At 40.0% G+C, this 22,943-nt stretch overlaps 1 protein-coding gene across 1 annotated transcript; it reads left to right on the top strand.

Annotated features, from left to right (window-relative positions):
• The first annotated feature begins 5,947 nt into the window (after positions 1 to 5,947).
• On the top strand, positions 5,948 to 20,062 carry LOC147905599 (sugar transport protein 7-like). The gene is made up of 5 exons (XM_087380824.1): positions 5,948 to 6,086; positions 6,161 to 6,480; positions 6,601 to 6,999; positions 19,210 to 19,464; positions 19,593 to 20,062. Exons 1-5 carry the CDS (start codon positions 5,948 to 5,950, stop codon positions 20,013 to 20,015), a joined length of 1,536 nt encoding a protein of 511 aa, XP_087236950.1. The 3' UTR covers positions 20,016 to 20,062.
• The last annotated feature ends 2,881 nt before the right edge of the window (positions 20,063 to 22,943 follow it).

The following is a 22,943-nucleotide window of genomic DNA, read 5'->3' as shown; positions in this document are numbered from 1 at the left end:
CTTGATGTAAACGGCCACTAGCATACTCTTGTAATCTATAGTGCAAGTGCATTACCCCAAAAAAAATTATCTTGACAAATTTTAAAAAAGGAGTGGATTGCCATCTGGCCCTTGGGCGATCCAATATGGTTCATACTAAAGTACAATCAATCAAGAAAGAAGTTATTGACGATTTTGACACAAAGGCAAACAAGATTGATATCCAAGAAGAGATCAAAGAACACAAAGCCAAACGTGATAGTGCATTGAAGATTAGGGTGGGGGGCCTCCTTGAAGCATGGTTCAAAAATGATGACTCTTTGAGTGAGACTTTAGCACATGTCAAAGTAGCCATGCCTAATATTGAATGGAAGGTTGATGATGATGATGATGATGATGATGATGAGGGAGCAACTAATATCCAGCACTCCAGAGGACATGCTATCCTTACACTTAAGTCACGAGATTTATAGATCAAGCTCCTTTGACAATCTTGCAAATTGAAAGGGACCAAGGTATGGATATCTGAGGAACTTACATGAGCTCAATTGAAGAATAAGGCAATGGAATTAGCTAAAGTCAGGGCTACTAGGAAGGATGGAAAATGGGTAGTTTTTCGTGAAGGCATAGCACTAATCAAAGAGTTTAAATCCAAAACCAAAAGACTCTCCATCTAAAACTAATGTATGGTTGATTACTCTTTCAAACTATTATGTAAGTGCTCTAAATAATTGGGTTGCTTTTGCACTCCCTGGGAGCTGCCATGTTCCCTCCCTAAAGCAGATGTACTAGATGGTTTTTTTGCTATCCCATAGACCTGTTGCTCTTCTATGGACATTAATATACTCTCTCTCTCTCTCTCTCTCTCTCTCTCTCTCTCTCTCTCTCTCTTCCAAAAGTTCAAGGAAATCTTTTTTGTTAAAGGCGTGTAAAGCAATTCTTTTTGTTTCTATGAAATGTTTTATAGTACAATTTTCCTCCCAAGAAAATTTATTTAAAATGAAGATGCAAATGGCCACTAGCATACCCTTGTAATGTGTGGTGAAATTCCATCACCAAAAAAAACTTTATCTTGATAGAGGAAAAAAAAAGGGGTGGACTGCAGCACCCAAGGGTAGATGCCATTTTAAGGCAACCAGGTGGGATGTTATTTTCCATTTGCCTGTAAATGCTTCTAGGTATGCTTTATGCATTATTTTGGCTCAGCCAAATGGTCGACTAGATTATCCCCACTATATTATGCTAGTCTGCTATAGATACCTACTGAGTCCAACTATAGTACCACCAAGAGAGAAGCTTTGGGTATGATATTCAGTGTGCAAAGATTAAGAAATTATTTACTCAGCAATCCTTTAGTGTTTTATGTGGACCATCAGGCATTACTTTATCTAATCAATAAGACTATTATTCAAGGACTCCTTGTGCATTGGGTGCTTCTTCTTGAAGAGTTGAACTTTAAAATTATTCATAAACCTGGGAAAACCCATGTAGGAGCTAACTTCTTATTAAGACTTCCTACACCTGCTAGGGAGCTACTACTAAACTTCTAGAAGTTGAACTCTTTGTAGTTGACTATTGTGAGCATGAATATGCCGAGTTGATGGATTATTTGTCTAAGGGTACATTTCTTGATATACTAGCCTCATGACATTGCACTGACAAGTTGTGGCATACTTGGGTGTCATCTCAATGTGTAGGATGTATTTGTGCTTCATGTTGGTGATATCTTGCAATGGAGACTGATAGGATATGAAATTTACAAAATACTAACAAGATGAGAGGAAAATGGATTTGGATATGAAGATTGGTTTGGGTCAATGGATATGGGTTAGAGAATGGTTTCTACTCAATGTGGGGGATGAGCATTGGTTTAGGTCAATAGGTATAGATTTTTGGATGGTATCCAAGCTTAAAGGTTAGAGGAAAATGGTTGCGGGTCGAAAAATGGTTTTGGTCAAAAGTTTGGGAGGATTTCCAAGCTATTTAGACTTTTTTCAAAAATTTAAATTTTTGGGTGAGGTGGCATACGTGAGACACTTTCTTGGGATAGGGACCCTCCAAGAGAGAGCTAAGAGGAGCATGTTTTGGGAAATGGGAAGTTGTACTTTTTGGGGGACAATGGCTCACCCCCATGCCTAGGGAAGTGCAATTTGTAAGATCTTTGGCACCCATCCTTTGCTTGCTTAGCCCTTAATCCATTTCCTAATCCATTCCTTATGAGGCCCTTTTTGATCCCAAATCTCCCCTAATGAAAATTTCACAGCCACTTAGCAAGATAACCAATTTAGGAAGTGCCTTGCCAAATTTCTCCATGACACTATTGTCTCTGTCATAGATTTTGCAGAAAATTACTCATTTTAAGAACAAGATGAGATACAAAGTGCTCACTAGTACAACAACCAGATATCAATCTAGTGCATATCATGTACAATCATTTGCTTGTTTCTTGTACAGCTGATGCCAATATGCTTTATTAACTCGGAGTCCAAGTCAGTGCACTGTGCAATGCACATACCCTTTCTACATTTTGGATGATAGGGAACAAGACACCTTATTTGTGCAGCATGGTTTTCTATTGCATTAGGAATGGCTAAAAAATGATGATCCCCATGTACAAGAAAATATTGGGTGTGGTTGGATGGTGCTTCCTGTAAGAAAAAAATACAACGTCTCTGCTCAACAGATAACAAGATCTCGTACGCAAGAGAGAAAACAGATAGTATGGAGAATCAAAAATTTGATTACTGTGGATCTGATACAATAGATGGCGCTGCCTCCCAACCGTGCGCTCCTGTGAAAGAAGCTTTGATGGCAAGCTGGAAACAGTAGAGGACAGAGGCTGGATGCTAAGGAATCAGGGTTGCCATAGCCAGTGATGAAATGGGCTTCACGAGCTCGCTCTTATATAGCCACTAGTCGTAGTCGGTTAGACCCAATTCGGTGACCGACCCAGTCCGCCCAAAACGGTTGACTGGGGGTCAGTCCCGAAATAGGCCACCGACCACATTAATATAAATAATACTACTATTGCAGTCGTTGTCACAAGCAATTGATGCACAAGGAAACACATTTTCCTTAGTTTTAGGTATAAATGCAGGCATCACTAAAATAGTTCCAAGAACCAGCATGGTGGTTGCAAGGAAATACATTTTTCTTGGTTTAGGATTAACTGCAACTTGCAGTAAAATAGAACCAGTGTGGTGGCTACACTGGGAAATACATTTCCCTTGGTTTTAGGATTCACTACAAGTAGCACTAAATAGTTCCAAGAACTAGTGTGGTGGTTGGAAGGAAATACATTTTCCTTGGTTAATGATCAATTGCAACCCCCACTTAGATAGAACCAACACAGTGGTTGCACAAGGAAATACATTTTCCTTTGTTTAGAATTAACTTTAAAACGAAGGAAAAGGATTCAATTTTGAACAAAAGAAGATGTTTAACTTCGTGCAACCACTGCATTAAAATAGAACTAGCGTATTTGTTGCAAGGAAATATATTTTTCTTGGTTTAGAATTAATTGCAATGAACACTAAAATAGAACCAGCGCGCTTGTTGCACAAGGAAATGTTTTTTTCTTCATTTAGGATTAACTTCTAACCACTTGTTTTAAAATCGATCCGAAATATATGAATAATTGTGGGACTCCAAATTGGGTCTCACGTGACCCAACCAATTAACGTAAACACATTTTCTTTGGTTTAATTAGAAATAGCTACAACCACCTCCAAGAACTAGCGTAGTGGTCGCACCAAGCCAATGTCAGCGTAGTGGTTGCAAATCTAGATCAATGCTAGAGAGCTGCATATAGATGACAGGTGGCAAGTTGCGGGTAGATGACATGACAAATTGTGGATAGTCTAATGTACAAAGATATAGCATAGAGACTATACGAAGGAAGGTAGGACATCTCATGTAGTGACATGTGTTCATCTCTGTGGTGTTCAGAACAATAAGTTTTAATAGATTGCGTCTCATTATTATTCCAGTAAGGCAATCATTACATTGGAAAATTTTATGGTGAGAGAGCGAGTCCACCTGAAATTCAAACTATCGCCCACCAGTGCATTGCATTGTGGCCCCAAACTTGTCCCTACACCCAATTGTGCATTGAGCCCCCTCCTCCTTCTCACTGTTGTTCACCCCTCCTCAACCCTAAACCCCATTCATAGTATGTGAAGGAGACTAGCTCTCCACTCCTCAACCCTAGTATGCTTTCTCATGAGGTCTTTCTAAAGCCTAGGACCCTAGTTAGCTTTCTTAACCCTACCATCCTTCTAAACTCTGGAACCCTTTGCTAAACCCTTTGACTACTTTGGAGGTGAGAATTCCCTCAATCCTTGTGATCATTACTTCTTTCTCATTTGACCATGAACTTGAATTGCTTTTGACACTACACCTCTCACCAAAATATGACCCTAGAACCTATGCTACATTTGTGAACTCCTATGCTACAATGAGCAATGACATGACTGTAGACGACCAACACCCTTAAAACTTGGAAATGAGAGGAATAGTGGCAACACACACACACACACGCATGCACACACACAGAGAGAGAGAGAGAGAGAGAGAGAGAGAGAGAGAGAGAGAGAGACGCACGCACACACACAGAGGGGGAGAGAGAGAGAGAGAAGAAGAGAGAGAGAGAGAGAGAGAGAGAGAGAGAGAGAGAGAGAATAGGTAAGTATCCAAGGTTGTCTCTAAGGTATTGTGGACCATTCACACATCAATACATTTCCTCATGTTGATTGGTTTTGATCGAATCTCTTTGAATAAGACACTTTTGTAGATAATAAATATGTATGTTGATCGAGGCTTTCAAATATAATACCAAGATGTCAACCAGAAATAACATTGGGTTTGACGATCATAAGCTTTCAATAAAAGGAGGTTCTAGCCCATTTTGACCATTGACACAATAGTTGAGAACTCTCATGATACCATAAATAATTATTCTTTCTTATTTATGAGAGGAGGGCAAGTGGAAGTGTGTCGAGCTCTCCCTCCATAAGGTGTGTGGTTATATTATTTAACAATACTTTATATATAAATGGATATATATATGATATGTATGTTTATTTATATTCATATTTGAAATTATACTTACATGGTTGAGATTTTTATGTAAATTGTTTCAATTTAGATATATATTCATTTGTACAATGTCATAAGTAGCATGTTCTCTCATTTTTTGCTATGTGCATGTACTTCATTATGAGGAAATTATCAAAGGTTAAATGTGCCAAGGGCATAGTGCCTATAGAGAAGGTACTGCCAAAACGAAATAGAAAGTTAAACATGATCACACCTGGTTAAAAGGAGCATATCAAATCCTTAGTTCTCATGGTCCCAATGATATTAAGATTTGTGGGCCCTTTGTAGTGTGTGGTGAATAGATGTGTGCGTTCATAAAATTCATAAATGAATGCAATATACATGAAGAATGCATATTCGCTCACTTAAAATTTATGATTCTAATAGCATTACCATGCACACGTTCAAGTCTCCCTAATTGTTGGAAAAGTTGTCGTATACATTACTAGTTACTTAGTGCTGTACAAGAGAAAGTGACAAAGGGAACCTAGAGGCCTCAAGAGTCAAAAAGGGAGATCGGATAGCTTGGACTCTTATGAAGCATCTTGGCTTAATGATTTTGGGAGTCACATTCGAGATATGAGAACCCAAGTCATGGATGTTCAATAGGAGTCGTCTCTCTCTATTTGAGGTAGATGTAGGTGCTTGGCCATTTGAGGGTGGCGTTGGGACCCACCTCCATGAAGTGAACTAGGGACCCACCTCCTTGAAGTGAACTAGGGAGCAACCGGGGCAAGCAAAAAGTGGAAGGGATGTGTGAATCTAATTGGAAGGTGTGAACCTTGTGAGTGACTTTTAGAGACTAGAAATGCAAACCAGCACGCAACCTCTATAATTCTCTTTGGACAAGAAGCTCCTGCCCATAGAAGCCATGGCGGGGGGCGCCTTCTTCCTTCCTTCCTCCAAGCGCGACTACCATTACACTCGCCATGCTACCCTTTACGTAATTCTCGCTTGCATCACAGCCGCCACCGGTGGACTCATCTTTGGCTTCGATCTCGGAATCTCAGGTCCGCTTCCGACTTCCAATAATCGAAATATACAAGTTTTGCGCGGATTGTATTTAACCATTTGACGCTTCCAGGGGGCGTTACCGCCATGGATGACTTCCTTCTCAAATTCTTTCCCAAGGTTTATCGCCAGCGACACTCAGCCAAGACCGACAACTATTGCAAGTTTAACAGTCAAGTCCTCACGGCATTCACGTCCTCGCTCTATCTAGCGGGATTAGTTACCTCGTTATTTGCAGCGACCTTTACGAGCAAGTATGGAAGGAGAGCTTCTATCATGACGGAAGGGATTTGTTTCGTTGTTGGGTCCGTCCTCAACGGTGCTGCTCAGGACCTGGCAATGCTACTGTTGGGACGTATCTTACTGGGAATCCGCCTCGGCTTTACAAATCAAGTTCGGCATCTTGAGCTTTAACTTCCCTATGAAATTTATAAGTATGGATTGCTTGCTGCTTCCTTTTGAGAGAAAACGTAAGAAAGAGAAACGAAGCTTAGATTGAATCGTGCCCTGCAGTCTGTGCCTTTGTACCTGTCGGAAGTTGCTCCCCACAGGTTACGAGGTGGACTCAATGGAATGAACCAAGTGGCTCTAAGTTTTGGCGTTTTCACGGCTTTCCTTGTGAATTACGGGACTTCCAATATTGTTCCCTGGGGCTGGAGGATTTCCCTCGGTTCGACCATCATTCCTTCAACTGTCATCGTGATAGGAGCCCTTTTCTTGCCTGATTCACCCAGCAGTCTTATCCAACGAGGCTATCTTGACAAGGGCCGTGCCATTTTGGAGAAGATGCGGGGAACATTAGATGTGCAAGAGGAATTTGAAGATCTGGTAGAGGCTAGCGAGATTTGCAAACAAGTGAAGCATCCATGGCGTAACATCATTAGGGAAAAAGGGAACTCATTTTGGGGCCCTGTAAGAAATTCACTATTTTTTGATTTATTTCTCTCCTAAAAGACCTCAAAAATAGTAAAATACGGAAACGTGGCTCAGATTTGTCAGTAAGTACTACAGAACTGTCAATTCAAAAAGGAATAAGATAATCTTTTGTCTGACTAACACGATTTTGTATTAAATATCCTCTTAGATTTTTTTTTGTTTACGAAAGATTCCGCATCTCTTTGGCCGACGTGTGCAGGTCTTTCATTAAGAGTCCATCACTGAACTTAGTGATTGCAAGTTTTCAAAATATTCACATGGATACCGCCACACTTCCACGATTCATGTTACAAAACGACTATGAGATTGAAAAACAAACTTCGCAACCTGAGGAGCACAAAAAATGGCCGATACTAGTGAGTCACTATCTGAGAAGAAGCGATTACACCATCTTCACATCGACTTGGAAGAACAATATGCTCCAGCACAAAAAAGACGAAAGGATACGGTGCTGAATGCTCAACAGCGGGAAAATATGAGAAGAGAAGGGCTTCAACATATTGACTTATGGTGCGATGGAAGCATATATCCAAAATGTCATGTAAAAAACTCTACACCTCCATTTGTCAATCCCACCACATTACTGAGGTTTGCCGGCGATGGACAAAATGGACTTCTTGGTTATATTTCAGCGCAGTGCATTTGCGGAAACGTATAAAATGATGTACCTACAAGAAAAGGGGGCCAAGATGGAGGAGATAGCCATTCGTGCAAAATTGGAGCAGCAGTTGCAGAATGAAATCGAGGAGCATTCAAAGAGTAAAAAAGAATTGACAAGAGCAAGAAAGAAGAGAACCGTGCTTGGAGACAGACAACGTAGCAGGAAGATTAAAAACATTGCAAATTTGAAGGCTGGGACTGGTGGATGCAAGCGACGAATTCAGGAAGCAAGGTTAGATTGAAATTTATCATTTTGTATACTCAAAAAGGCTCTCTTCCAGACTATATCTATTTCGTTGATTGTCGCAAAACAAGAATGGAGGTGCTGAATAATATAGTCATATTGTGTTGTTATTACAGGAAATTATTGGAGCCTGCAAAAGAAAATATGGACCCGAACCTTCTTCCTGTTAAACAAATGAAAGGATTGCTTTCTTGCGGTGTAGCAAAAGGTTTGATTGAGGAAAAAAAATACAAACAGTCAAACGCAATGTTGTAGAGGACTTTGTATCCAATAATCAAGTTGATGGCACTATAATCCAAGAGGCTCTTGATGTTAGTGGAGTTAGCAGGAAGGGATATAGTTCGATTTTCCATGCGATATCCTCAACTTTGAAAGATCAAAGGATTAAACGAGTTTTACTGCCAAATCCAGCAACCGTGTGGAGGATAAGAGGTCATTTGAATGAAAGTATAGATGAATTTATTGGGCAATATATCCATATTGAAGAAATATTTCATGGTGTTAAAGGAACCACTGTGTATGATCCTTGGAACAATATATTTTTAGATCTGCAACAACTTCAAAAAAGAATGGTCGAGTTTTATGGAATAACATTTGAGGAGTGCAAAGGCATTTTGAAATTTGTTATCAAACTGGATGAGTGTGAGGTTGTAAAGGAAAAGAAAATGGAAAGAGTTACTATTACATTGATGAATGGAGCAATTGATACATCATTGACTGAAGCGAGTTCGAAGTATTTTAGTGTGCAGTCAGAGAAACACATATGGTGGTTAGGCTCGTCGTTCCAGGTATGATCATGGGTTGTTTTATACTTGATTTTGGTCATTGTTTTCAAATCTGATATAGTAATACTTTTGTTTTCTATAATCTCACAGGTGAAGACCGAAGACCATGAAACACTAGATTGGGTGTTTCATCACACGGAAATACCAACAATAATCAAAAGACAAGTGCAAGGCGAGAATCTCCATGTTGCAGGAAAAGGTGATTTTCAAGTAGAGTGACACATGGCCGGGGATCTTAAAACACTTAAGTGCATGTATAACATTAGTAAAGGAGGCAACTCAAAGTCTCCTTGTCTTTACTGCAAAGAATCAGCTCAAGTAATGGATTCAAAATGGTGGAAGAGAGCACCTAATAGAGATAAAGTTGACCCTGACTTCAAGGCCATTCTGGACATTCCACTATGTAATGTTCACATCTGCACATTGCATGGTCTATGTCGAATTATTGAGAAATTGGTATTTTTATATATTGGATTTGCTTGGAAACTCCGTCCCGAAAAAGAAAGGATGCTCTTCAAGCATTGGAAAAAGTGTTATCCGATATAGGTCTGCATGGAGGAGATGTTCAAATCACAAAGGATTTTAAAAAGTCTACCAATGGCAAGGAGGTACCAATCAAGCCCTCTATTGGTGGTGTTAAGGCAAGAAGATTCTTGTCTTGACCCAAACACAGTAAGCAAGTAAGGCAAGGTAGAGCAGTTTCAAAGATTAATTATGGATTGTGGAAGCAAGTCCATAATGCTGTGAAAGATCATGAGGCAGATGGGGAAGCACGAAATAGGAAGGCAGAGGTGTGGAGGTCTCTTGATCAACTCTTCATGTTCTGTGACAAAGTAACATGGACAAAGAGTGATTACAAGAACTTTGAGGAGGCAATTAAACATTTTGGAAAGTCAATGAAAGACGCGTGGACAACCTGCAATATAACTCACTACATGCTAAGGTTATGTCTTTTTCTTTTACTTAAGTGTGATCTTCTTTTTTTTAATTACTTACTATGCATTCTTATGTCTTACAGCATATCATATACAACCACCTTCCCTATTTTGTCAAAAAGTATGGATGCCCAGCTATTTGGTCTACCCAAGGCATGGAGAAGTCTCACTACATGGCACGTAATGCATTTTTTAGACACACACAACACTATGGAGGGAGTCAGAAGGCGAATAGTCTGAAGGAAGTCTTCCAATGGTTTTACCGAGGCATACTACAAAGGCTGCATGCTAAAAGAAAAGTTGCTAGCTCCAAAATCAAGCTTGCTTTTCTTCTAGCCCAAAAGCAAAGACGAAGACAAGCTCTAGACAATTCAATTGCAGCAGAGAGACATAGACAGTGGAGGGAATCGAAGATATTTAGAAACCATAAATGGACAAGTAAACATGAATAGGACTCATTTGTAACTTATTGGTGTTATGTCCACATGTTTTCAAACTCATTCAATAGAAATTTTTTTAGTGGAATAAGTGACTCTTGGTGTTATGCATGAAAAAAATTTCAATGTGAAACATATGATCTGAACTTAATACAATTTGTTTACAATTTCAATATATTGTTCATTTAATATTTAACGACACCACTCTATGTAAATGTACAAATCATTTCATCATCAACTTATTAATCATTTATACAAGATCATACCAGATATCAAAGACTTTATACAAATCAGTTCAAATTTAATATAATGTTTGTGCTATATTTCGATGACTAAATCCTATTTCTCCCAGGGCCTGTTCATCGGAACTCTCTTTTTGATCTTGATTGGAGTCTTTTTCTTCTTTATTGGCTTGATGTCGACTGTCTCTTTATCCTTTTCTTCAGCTCTCTCCACCTGTTCCTCTTCTTGGACTGTGTGGCCTGATGCAATCATGGGTGGCTCTCGAAACCTTACGAGCTGGTGTTTTCCATAGCCCTCCAGATATTTGGGGTCCTTAACACCACATGCTAATGCATAAGAAGTGTAAGACAAAAAGTAAGCGGCCCTAGAGGCCTGCTTATTCACATAATCTCCAAATATATCTATGGCAGACAACCTCTCTATCAAAATGATCTTTTCCTTTTGCCATGAAAGAGCATGTCCACCTAAAGCCCTGGACAAACATTTTAGGAAGTAAACAATGGCTTCTCCATTGTTGCTCAACTGCCTATGGTAAATCAAGATCTTGGCACTGCCTAGATCATGAATATAATGAGCTAGGCCTGACATTTCGCGAAACCCAACCTGCCTGCTTCCACTTGATCTCTGGAGGAATGTGTCATCCTCAATTTGTAGCTGCAACATATCAAAGGATTGGAGTGAGACAATACACAACCTACAAAACTAAAGTTAAGCAGAAGTCAAAGTATATGATTTGAAGTACCTTCTCATTTTCATCAGCAACAAGCAGTTCATCTTTCCAAAGATTTATCCCTCTCCCTTCTTGTACAGCCTCTTCTCTAGTCTTTTCTGTGTATAGAGCTGAGAGATTCATAGCTTCCTGACATGTGAGTTGGAAGGCAGCTTCATCTGGCTCTTGGAACTTTTCAGCCTCTTTGAAACAAAATGAAAGGGCCTCTACAGGATCAAACATTGTTTCCAAAGCCAGAAGTGAATGGTCATCCTCTATGCCAACCTCCTTGTCAAGCCTTGAAGCCTGGGCAATAAGGGAAATGGCATAGTCCTCCCTCAAATCAAACATACACTCTATATCATGGAGGAAAACATAATCCTTTCCACCAATCAACACACCTGGAAGCATGGGCACTGCATAGTTGCTGCTCTGAACATCAAAATCTTCAACTGGCTCTGCTCCCCTCAGAGTTTTTTTCCTCAGTTGAACAAGGTCAAGAGCAGCCACTTGCAGCCCCTCATCCTGAAGGTTGATATCTTCTTCTTGCTCTGCCATTTCAGAGCCCAAAGAAACATCCTCCTTTTCAGAAGCTTCAGATGTGTCTTCTTCTTCTGTTTCCTGCCCTTGTTCATCCAAAGACTCCTGACTGAAGACAATGTACATAAGAAATGCCATGCTCTCCTCCAGCACTCTGCACTTTCTGGTGTGCAAAGTACAGTTGAATTTATAGGAGGCAGGCAGGCTGTCAAATCTTCTGCTCACATGGTACCTCAGCCTGTCATTGGAGACAATATGATTAAGGTGCACAAAAACCTTTTCACCTCCCACAATTCTTCCTGCCTCTGTCAGTTCTTTGAAGGCATCCCAATAGTCTGAAAGAAAATCTTTGTGTTGCTCCAGTACAGAGCTCATTGAGAACTCCATGTTGAAAATACTGTGGTATAAATGGAAGTTACTCTGAGCCTTGCATTTGTGAAGAAACTCAAATAGGAGCAAATCTGGAGAACTGTCCTCTTCTGGTTCCATTTGTTTTTTGATGGAAGAATCAGCACTCTGCTCCAGCCTCTTCTTTTTGCCTGTTCAAAAACTTATATACTATGAATTCTATATGCTGACATATGCAATCAGTGAATGCATTGTATATCACCAGATAATTCCTTCATGACATCTCATCACTCACCTGGTGATTGCTGTGGTCTAATTATAGCAGCAGAAAAGTCCAGCTTCCTCTTGAAAGGTGGGGCCTGGGAGCCAGCTGTTCCAAAACAAAAACATTTCTCATCATCAAGGAAGATTTCCACAGGGCTAAAGATAGCAAATTAATGAGGTAGAAGTGAGAAACAAATAATACACAGGAATTTGCAGCAAAATGCAATATGGGCTGTTTAGAGAATTGTAAACCACTCTCCTCGCATTTTGTTGCAAATTCTCAAATTCTGTTCATGTGCATGTCAAATCAAGAACTTGGTTCATCTCAGTGATTCCTGGACACTATGATCTCATATGCAAGAGAAATAATGGAATGAGTGAAACTATTCATGAGGAATGTGTCAACAACAGGAATTTGCAGCAAAATGCGATATGGGCTGTTTAGAGAACTATAAACCACTCTCCTCGCATTTTGTTGCAAATTCTCAAGTTCTGTTCATGTGCATGTCAAATCAAGCACTTGGTTCATTTCAGTGATTCCTGGACACTATGATCTCATATGCAAGAGAAAAAATGGAATGAGTGAAACTTTTCATGAGCAAGGAGTCCACAACAGGAATTTGCAGCAAAATGCGATATGGGCTGTTTAGAGAATTCTAAACCACTCTCCTCGCATTTTGTTGCAAATTTCTTGTTTCTATTCATATCAACCTACAATCTAATTTCTGGGTGATTTACCACATTGTGGAAGAAGGATGGAGCTGAGTGAAGACATTGGGACATCAAAAATCCAATGGATGGAAGAAATAAATGTTGAAAAACATTGAAACCAAACTAGAACTCTGATCTTTTTTTTCCTTTTCCATGCTGATTGAGTTGCACTGGTAAATCTCCTGCTCTTTCTCTAGCTTGAACTTTGCACTCTAGGTAACCTGGAGATCTGGCAGTACTGTCTTCAGGCAGGTTGCAGTCTGGATGGAGTGTGCTGGGTAGGAAAGGATTAGAGAGAAAGGATCAGGAGAGAGTCGTGGCAGGGATGAGAGATTGGAATCCAGGGGAGGGAAAAGTGGTTGTGGTATTGATGATGAAATCATGAATGGCACAAGTTCCAAGGAATAAAGTGTACTTTCACACGTGCCAGATTTCAAACTCCAAGAGATCTGGGTCCCATCCACACGTGTGAAAAACGACTAGATTCCACACGTGTGGGATTTAGTGATTCTTTAATTCTATTTGCACTTCTTTGTGGTATCCTATTTTAGAACTCTTGCCCTCCAGTCTCTGCTCTCTTGCCTCCCTACCTCCATACTCTACAGCATCAGCATCTTGTCCAGCAGCACAGAATCATCCTCAGCACAGATTACTCCTCAGCAGCACAGAACATCCACAGATAGATTCCAGGTCAGTAACAATGGGTTCTCCCCTTAGTCTCTGCAATCTTTTTGCCTAAAATAGAAAAAATACATACTGTATGGAAATGCATAGACTCAAACCAAGACAGAGAAATCACTGTAGGAAAGCAGATCTTCAAGTGTGATATTTGCATGTGATCTTCTTGCATAACCTCCATTCATACTGTATTTGGTTGGAGAAACATAGAAATCACTGTAGGAGTGCACCAGCATGCCATTTAAAAAATTTGCAGCAAAATGCGATGTGGACCTGTTTGAAATTCCAAACTGCTCATATCGCATTTTATTGCAAATTTCTCTATTTGGCTTCTTCCACCCCTGTGATTGCCTTCTCTTTGTGAGAACATGTTCTGGTTTTTTGACTTCCATAGCTGTAATCTTCTTGCATAAACTCCATTCATACTGTATTTGGCTAGAGAGACAAAGAAATCACTGTAGAAGTTCACCAGCATGTCATTTCAGAAATTTGCAGCAAAATGCGATGTGGACCTGTTTGAAATTCCAAACTGCTCATATCGCATTTTATTGCAAATTTCTCTATTTGGCTTCTTCCACCTCTGTGATTACCTTTTCTTTGTGAGAACATGTCTGGTTTTGTGACTCCCCTTAGTCTCTGCCATCTTCTTGCCTAAAATAGAAAAATTACATCCTGTATGGAAATGCATAGGCTCAAACCAAGACAGAGAAATCACTGAAGGAATGCAGATCTTCAAGTGTGATATTTGCATGTGATCTTCTTGCATGACCTCCATTCATACTGTATTTGGTTGGAGAAACATAGAAATCACTGTAGGAGTGCAACAGCATTTCATTTAAAAAATTTGCAGCAAAATGCGATGTTGACCTGTTTGAAATTCCAAACTGCTCATATCGCATTTTATTGCAAATTTCTCTATTTGGCTTCTTCCACCTCTGTGATTGCCTTCTTTGTGAGAACATGTCTGGTTTTGTGACTCCCCTTAGTCTCTGCAATCTTCTTGCCTAAAATAGAAAAATTACATCCTGTATGGAAATGCATAGGCTCAAACCAAGACAGAGAAATCACTGAAGGAATGCAGATCTTCAAGTGTGATATTTGCATGTGATCTTCTTGCATGACCTCCATTCATACTGTATTTGGTTGGAGAAACATAGAAATCACTGTAGGAGTGCACCAGCATTTCATTTAAAAAATTTGCAGCAAAATGCGATGTGGACCTGTTTGAAATTCCAAACTGCTCATATCGCATTTTATTGCAAATTTCTCTATTTGGCTTCTTCCACCCCTGTGATTGCCTTTTCTTTGTTAGAACATGTTCTTCATGTCTGTGATCTCTTTCCAATCCTTTGTATGCAGTTTTTCAGAGTGATGGCAAGAACCAAATCAACTGCAAGGCAAGTTGGCAAAGGACCAAGTCTTGCAGCAATAGCAGCTGGGACAGGTTCCAAGAAGTTTAATGTGCCTCCAAAGGGAAGAGCTTCACATGGCAGGAAGGGTAAGCCAATGAGCTTGCTCAAGCAAAAGGCCAAAAGATTGAATAAGGGTGCAGGTGTGCTTAGGGAAATAAGGAGGCAACAGAAAGCCATAGGTTTTGCAATACCCAAAGCACCCTTTCAAAGACTGGTGAGAGAAATTTGTGACAGTTGGAACCTTGGGTTCAGGTGGAATAGAACTGCCATTCTTTCCTTGCAGGAAATGGTAGAGGATTACCTGGAGAAATATTTTGAGGATGCAATGCTTGTAGCAGCCCATGCTCACAGGGTGACTTTGATGGCCAAAGATTTCAACACTTTGTCCAGAGTGAGATGGAGATATGACAAGCTGGTTCATCCTGTGGAATGGCAGGACATCAAAATGAGAGATATATTGCTAATTCCACCTACAAGGAAGGTCAAGGTTGATGAGGTAAAGGTTGTTGAGGTAACACACTCAAAGAACACCAGAGGGAAGGCTGCTTATGAGGACTCACTGAAGCAGCAAATAAAAGAAACAAAATCTGTTATAGATGTGGAGACTGGAAAGAAGGAGCTACACATACATAGAAGGTTGAAGGAGCTGGGCCCTGATGTAGTTGTACATATTGAAAATGAAGTTTCAGTCAATGATTTTGATTTGATAAAACAATGCTTAGCAGCATTGGCTAACAAGAATGAGTATTGCTCAGATACTATCATTCTTGCAATGCTCTAGTAAGTGTCTTTAAATTTTACATTTTTTGCAAATCAATCCTCCTTGTAACTCTTTTATAACCTACCCTAATTATGTTCTGATCCTATGCAGCATGATGAGAAGCTGGCTTCATCCCTCTGTACAACATACAGTCCATATTGTTGATCCAGCCATTTCTTCTAGATTAAGAGATGCAAAGGAGACTCCCATGAGTATTTCTAGCTGGTTCAAACACTGCAATTTTGAAGTAATTGACATTTTGCTACTTCCATATCATAGCAGGTATGTGGGTGACTACTTCTTTTAAGATTCTTCTTTAATATTGGGAGCTCTTGTAGCCTTTCATTTTCTTATATTTTTTTCCTTATGCAGTGACCACTGGAGTTTTGTGTCTATTGACATCCAGCAGAAGCAATGCTTTCTATTCAACTCTCTAAAAAACACACACAGAGAGCTGAAATTGTAAGTACTGTGTGTGCTTTTTGAACTCAAAACTTCATTAGTTTGATACCATACTAACTAAATTATACATATTGTAGTTGTATTAGAAGGCTATTAGATGCATTGGATCATTGTCCTCCAAATGTCTCTCTGTTGGATTCAATAGAGCCATTAAGTCTAGAGGTAAAAAGTCTATTAAATGCTATGTCTTTGAACTTATTGAATAATTTTGTTTTGTGCTGATGCTCACAGTTTCTAACATTTTTTTCTAACTGTACAGACACCACAACAAAATGATTCAAGTAGTTGTGGATGGAGGGTGCTGATCAATGCAAAATATATACTTTCAAGCTACTTTGAAAAGGAACAGCCAGATCTGGTAAGGAAAAATACTTTTCATTTAGCTTGAAGATAATTCATAATGATACAAAGTGTTCTAAATTATCCTCTGCCATTGCAGATGAAAGAGGATAGCTTCAGCCCCAACTATGTACATAATTTTAGAGCTCATACAATTTGGAGGTTTTTGAGCTATGCCTCCCCCAAACCTATTGTAGCAGCTACTGTGGAGCTGGGTGAAAGCTCTAAAGTACAAGAAGGTGTCATACACCTTGATCCCACATATGAAGCACCTAATGTTGAGGACCAGAAGCCACAGGAGCAATCACAGAGTGCTGAGGAGGAGCAGACACAGGAGCAAAGACCTGCTGCTGATGTTGAGGAGAAGGTGGAGAAGCAGCAAAGAGAGGCTTCTGGGGCAGTGGAGGAGACAGGATGGAGCACGGACAGGATGGAGCAGCAGAGAGAAGATCCTCCAGAAAATGTAGAGCAGCCTCTGGATGAAACTGTACATAAATAGAAAATGGATGTTAGAAATATGTTCTACAGATTCAGCTAAACAATTCTGTACAAAATCTTACTTGATTGAATACAAAACCTTTCTTTATGGAGTATGTGTGATCTCAATTTTAAAATTTTCTATGTCTTTGCATTTAACTGAGCTCTCTCTTCTTCTGAGTAACTGCAAAAAAGCAATATGAATTAGAGTGGTAAATTAAACTAATAGCAATGCTTATAGAGACTAGGATAAATCAGATGGTGTACCTTTCTGTTCTTGTAGATAAATAAAAAGTCGTTTGAGATAGAACCTTCAGTCTCAAACAGAATGTCACTGCGTAATTGAGCTGGTAAATTAAACTAATAGCAATGCTTATAGAGACTAGGATAAATCAGATGGTGTACCTTTCTGTTCTTGTAGATAAATAAAAAGTCGTTTGAGATAGAACCTTCAGTCTCAAACAGAATGTCACTGCGTAATTGAGCTAGGGAGCAACATTCTCTTAACGAGATATTGGCTACCACATCACCATTCTCAAGAACATCAATATCAATAAGTTTATTTTGTGCACCAAACGACTCTTCATCTTGGTCCATTGGGACAAGCTTTGAGCCTAGCATTCGACTGCGCTTGTAATAAAAAGAGAAAATAAAATTTTGTGATGCAACCATGTACTTCAGTTGCATAGAAGGTTGGACCACCTCACAAAACACTGAACTACATGTCTTCTTATCCCAACCTTTATCCAAAAATTGTGGCATGCATGCCGAATTTATTGCTTTAACTGTGAACATTGTTTTTGAAACCTTTACTGGAAAGGTATTAAACAAGTCTACAAAAACTGTGAGAGGCATGCACAAAGAAATTTTTACTATCCTAGTGGCAATATTGGGCCTCAGAGCTTTCTGTACTTCTGTAAAAAGCTTCGCCCTATATGCCTCTGTAACACTAGAATGTGGGTGAGGCCAATCCACCGAATTCCACGCCGGAAGGTCTTGTTTTATTAATACACCATGTGTGTTAGCTTTGTCTAGCAACTGATAAAAATGATCAGTAAAAAATATACCCGATTGAGCTAGCTCTGTTGCACATCGACCTTGGTATTGTTGTTCTCCTATCGATCCATGCAGAACATCTATAAATCCCAGAATACAATCGATGTTTTGCCATGTCTCATACGATGAAGGATATAAATCTGAAATAAAACAACACAAGAATGTCAATAAGTTAAGAGAGAAAGCTTCATCTTAAAAATCCATACACCTCATGAAGGAAAAAACCACAATAGAAAAATATACAATTAGGCCTGTGTTGCGGAAGATTTTTTGGATAGTCTCGCAAGACAAGTTCTTTATGCATGTACACGTGCTGAATCAAAACTTCTTTCACGGATATCTTCCCTTTGATGATTTTAAAATCTCGTACTCTTCCCTTCCACGATGCCAAGAAAATGTTTTTTGTCTGGGGTCTTTTTCTTTTGCTAGGTTGCATGAGCACCCATGCTCCTTTCGAAACACTAAACCTTTCCCAAGTTCCTTCTGTTTTGACTGTACTTGAATTCTCTACCGACGAAATAGAAGAAGCAGGTCGACGGGGTAAGGATGTTTGGTATAATTCTGCCTTCATAACATTATCATCCACAGAGCGTCTTGCACAAGAACGGCCGTGGTTTTGGTTCACCATGGAGATTTTCTGAATCTGTAACAATAGCAAAGTAATGTAACTAAGATAACAATTTGAAGTTTCAAGAAAGAGAAAGTGGGCAAACAGACAGTTGACGAGAAACATCTTACTCTACGCCAAACAGGATCAAGGGAGCAGTTTTGGAAAAGGAAGGCTGTTGCACAATGAGGCAATGGTGTAGAATGGTAGACCTTTCGCACGAAAGGCGGCACAACATTTGAAAATTCAAAGGAAGGTGGAAGCGGGAAGGATCTTGTCAGATAAAATGTCAGTTTAGATTCTATCTTCTTGTCCAAAGATCTTCTACGAATAAAAAACCAATCTCCTCATTAATGTAGCACGCTTGTACTTACATAAAGTATTGTTTCTTTTTTCTATTTTCTCTTATTTTCGTGAATTTTCAACGTTACGTTGGCCTTCTATTGATTGGTTGAGAGCTTATTTTTCCAAACCATAAAAGGCCCCAAAATGAGCTCCCTTTTTTCCTAATGATTCGAGCGCAGATACCGTCCCGAGCTGGTCATGGCGTTTGCCATCCCCTTCTTTCAAGAGTTCACAGGAATCAATATTATCACGTTCTATGCTCCTGTGCTCTTCCAGACACTCGGGCTAGGTGCAAGTACATCTCTGTATTCTGCAGTGATCCTGGGGGGAGCTGCGCTAGGGGCTGCTACGGCTGCCTCTTTGGTGGTGGACAGGTTGGGGCGCAGGGCGCTCTTGTTCAACGGAAGTCTTGTGATGGTGATAACTCTGGTAAATCAGTGCTGTCCGATATTAGATTGGCTCCCACTATCTGATCAGACTAGCCTACAAAATTCAGCGTGCATGCATTGCAGCCATAGCCATCGTACGCTTACATAAGCATGACTGCTTGCTTTCAGATAATAACCGCAGCGATACTGCACCTGAAGCTGGGAGCGCACAACGAACTGCCGAAACAGGACGCGATCGTGGTGGTGATAACGGTGTCCATATACGTAGCAGCGTTCGGGTGGTCGTGGGGGCCGGTGGGAGTGCTGGTGCCAAGCGAGATCTTCCCACTAGAGATAAGATCTGCGGGGCAGAGCATCAACGTCTGTGTGATATTCTTCTTCATATTTGCGGGGGCGCAGTTGTTTTTGGCGATGCTATGCAAGATGAAGGCGGAACTGTTCGTCTTCTTCGCAGCGTGGCAAGTGATGGCGGCCCTGTTCGTGTATGTGCTATTGCCAGAGACGAAGAAGGTGCCCATGGAAGCCATAGCCCAGCTTTGGAAGCTCCACCCTGTGTGGAGCCGGTTCTCTTCACCAACACCAACTCAATAATTAATACCGTATACGGTATACGATGTATGTTCAGAATCTGTAGTTAATACACAGACTTCAGTCAGAATACGGAATAGCATTATCTTTGGGCACAGTAGATCAATTGTAGGTTTTAGCTCCGGAAGCCGCGAGTGGTAGGGCTTCCTGCCTACTTGGCCACCGACCTTGCTTCGATTCCTGCTTCCAGACTAGAGCCAGGGCAGGGTGCCCCTCGATAGTCTCAAAATGGGTCACCTCTCTTATAATTCAGCCTGGAAAGTAAAGTTCCAAGGTCGCTCGCACCGACAATTGACAATGGCCATCCTCCCTACCTAGTAACCACAGTCATGCTTTATGTCAAATTCGCCTTGAGAGAGCACTTGTTGTCTATCTTCTCTATATTTAAAAAAAAAGAAAAGGAAAGTTCACCACATAGAGAGCACACCACAATATTTAGCACATTGCCTCGTGCTTTTTGATACAAACTCTTTCTCATGACATTGCATTGCCACCAAGTAAGCCCTTTTGTTGCCATTGTTGGTAAAAACTCACATCACTCATTCCATCGATGAGCTTGACAAGTTAACCTATTGGTAAGAAAATGTGAGTGTAATAATCAACCAATTCTAAAGCAAGAGTACCTTAGTACCAAATCCTTGACTACTTGCATTGTCAGTTATTTATATATGAAATTATGAATATGAAAAATTGCATTCAAATTGGTTTATCATAGAAAAGCCTTTCAAGTGATTAGGGGAATATGTTGTAGTGATTATTTCATGCTTTATGTATTTAACAACTTTAAATTGACTTTTTATGCCATTCATTAGATGTATTAACAAGTGTTTAAGCATTTTTTGTTCAAAGTGATGCACTAATTTACTTATACTTTGTGGAGGGAACTTTTACTATGAATAGTGACTGTCACAAGTAAAAGATATGATCATATTTTATACAAACGCTCAAAGATTAGACCAATAATACTTTGTCCATGATTTTCAAGCCTTGTAGTTTGCCTCTAATCGATTCATTTTTTAAGGCTACCAAGTCTCCATTACCCATTCAAATCCTATCCAAGATCCACATCCTCCAATCATACTGATGTACAAATCTCAACTGAGTCTACTTTGAGATTAAGTGTGGGTACCCCATATGTATGCAAAATCTAAACACAGATGTGTTAATTGACATGTAATCTTGGAATTTGGGACTTTAAAGTGTAGTACCATTTGCACTTTTTAAAAGGCTTGGCAATTGTCATTCCTTATTACTTAACAATCTACTTTAATAGCATAAGATAACCAATGGAGGCATAACAAACAAGACATGTCATACTTATGCACCCCCCCCCTCGCACCCGCCTCTCTCTCTCTCTCTCATCTTATCTTTTGTACAAATGCGTAATTTACACCAAACGTACTTTGTATGTATGTGCGTCTATGTGTGTGCATGTGCACATGCATGCATGAGTGTGTCATGTGGATGCATGCTACATACATATACACATACATGTGTGTGTGTGTGCATGTGTGTGCGCGCATGTGTGCATACTGCCAAGAAAACTTATCATCTTCTACTCGCCTAGCCATGGATTCATGAGTGTGGGCTTTTATTTAACATCTTGACAAACCTCTTGCTTTGTGGAAGGATTGTCTTAGCTATATTTGGAACAATAAGCTCCCTCTCAGACATAGGCTTTTCTTATAGCATTGTTTAGTGGGCATACTACTAGTGGGTTCTTTCTTAGCTTCTAGGCATATAGCTTCCTCAGCTTGCCCATCTTCTTTACATCCTAGGGAGACAATACGACATCTTCTTTGGACTTGCTCATTCACCCATGATTTTCTTCCCAAATTGGGAACTTATCTTTATGATCGATTTCCTAGTATCTCTTTTAGTGGTAGTTCAAGTTATTTGGGAGATATGCCTCTACATCAAACTATGTTCAGTTCTTTAGTTGGTGTTGTTATTGGGCACTACGGTCTTTATATCATGTTTATAACACTCAGTTGTATGGACACTCCTCTATGGATATTTATCGTTTCTTCCATCCCTCCTTGCATCGCTCCCTCCATGATGCACATTTCATGGGAGATTTTCCTCCGGCCTAGCTAGAAGTATTGTTCCACTGTTTGTAGTTTTGGAGTACAAGCTGCTCTTCAATGGAGAAGCTTTTTTCCACCTTCTTCTAGTTTATGAGTAGTACTTGTTCCACTTTTGGATAGCTATGAATATACATCCTTCTTAATGAAAGGTTCTTTTACACAAAAATGTGTGTGTGTGTGTGTGTGCATGTGTGTGTGCAAGTGCATGTGTCTCCCCCTCTTGCTTTCTCTCTAGCCTCTCCCTCCTTCGCACCCCTCTCCCTCCCTTCACCTCTCCCTCTATGTCTCTCTCTCCCTGCTCACCACAAATCAAACACATCCCCTACCTCCCTCCACTAAACCATGCGAGGAATGTTCTTGACAAAATCAACTCGAATGCACCGACTAATTTTCTTAATCACCTCTTATGCCCCCATTAATCAACTTATGAATGGGTTAATTTTTTCTATTCGCGAGACGACTAATATTGATTCTTTTTTTCCAGCATCGTGGGGACCTATTCTACTCCTACCTTGCCCTTGTTAAGCACCCTTCTTGTCACTAGCATGCTTCTCCTCACTTTGCAATGCACATAACATCCCACCATTATAGATACTAGTGAGATCGAATTGATGGACGATGACGCTCTTCAGAAATCTCCCATAATTTTGGCCAATGGCTGCAAGAAATGAATCTCCATGGTGATGATAATAAAGTTTAGCACTTACATATTTTACTCTTCTCTGATTTTTCAAGTTTTCAAATGGACCTTGGGTCGATTTGTATGGTCAAAGTTTTGCAATATTTGGTCCCATTGTTGTCATGACCTCATATTCTCAGTATTCAATGTGGATCGGTTTGCATG

The sequence above is a fragment of the Dipteris shenzhenensis genome, chromosome 1 (assembly GCF_047967505.1).
Source record: "Dipteris shenzhenensis isolate YYH24624 ecotype China chromosome 1, Dip_SZ_1.0, whole genome shotgun sequence".
Taxonomy (NCBI): Eukaryota; Viridiplantae; Streptophyta; class Polypodiopsida; order Gleicheniales; family Dipteridaceae; genus Dipteris; species Dipteris shenzhenensis.
Note: the sequence above shows the minus strand (reverse complement) of the source record. Positions and strands in the feature narration are given on the sequence as shown.

Excerpts from the sequence above, each read along its gene's own strand:
- LOC147905599 (XM_087380824.1), top strand. The coding sequence starts at position 5,948 with ATGGCGGGGGGCGCCTTCTTCCTTCCTTCCTCCAAGCGCGACTACCAT. Across the intron at positions 6,481-6,600 it reads GCCTCGGCTTTACAAATCAA|TCTGTGCCTTTGTACCTGTC; the intron begins GTTCGGCATCTT and ends CGTGCCCTGCAG. Across the intron at positions 19,465-19,592 it reads TTGTGATGGTGATAACTCTG|ATAATAACCGCAGCGATACT; the intron begins GTAAATCAGTGC and ends GCTTGCTTTCAG.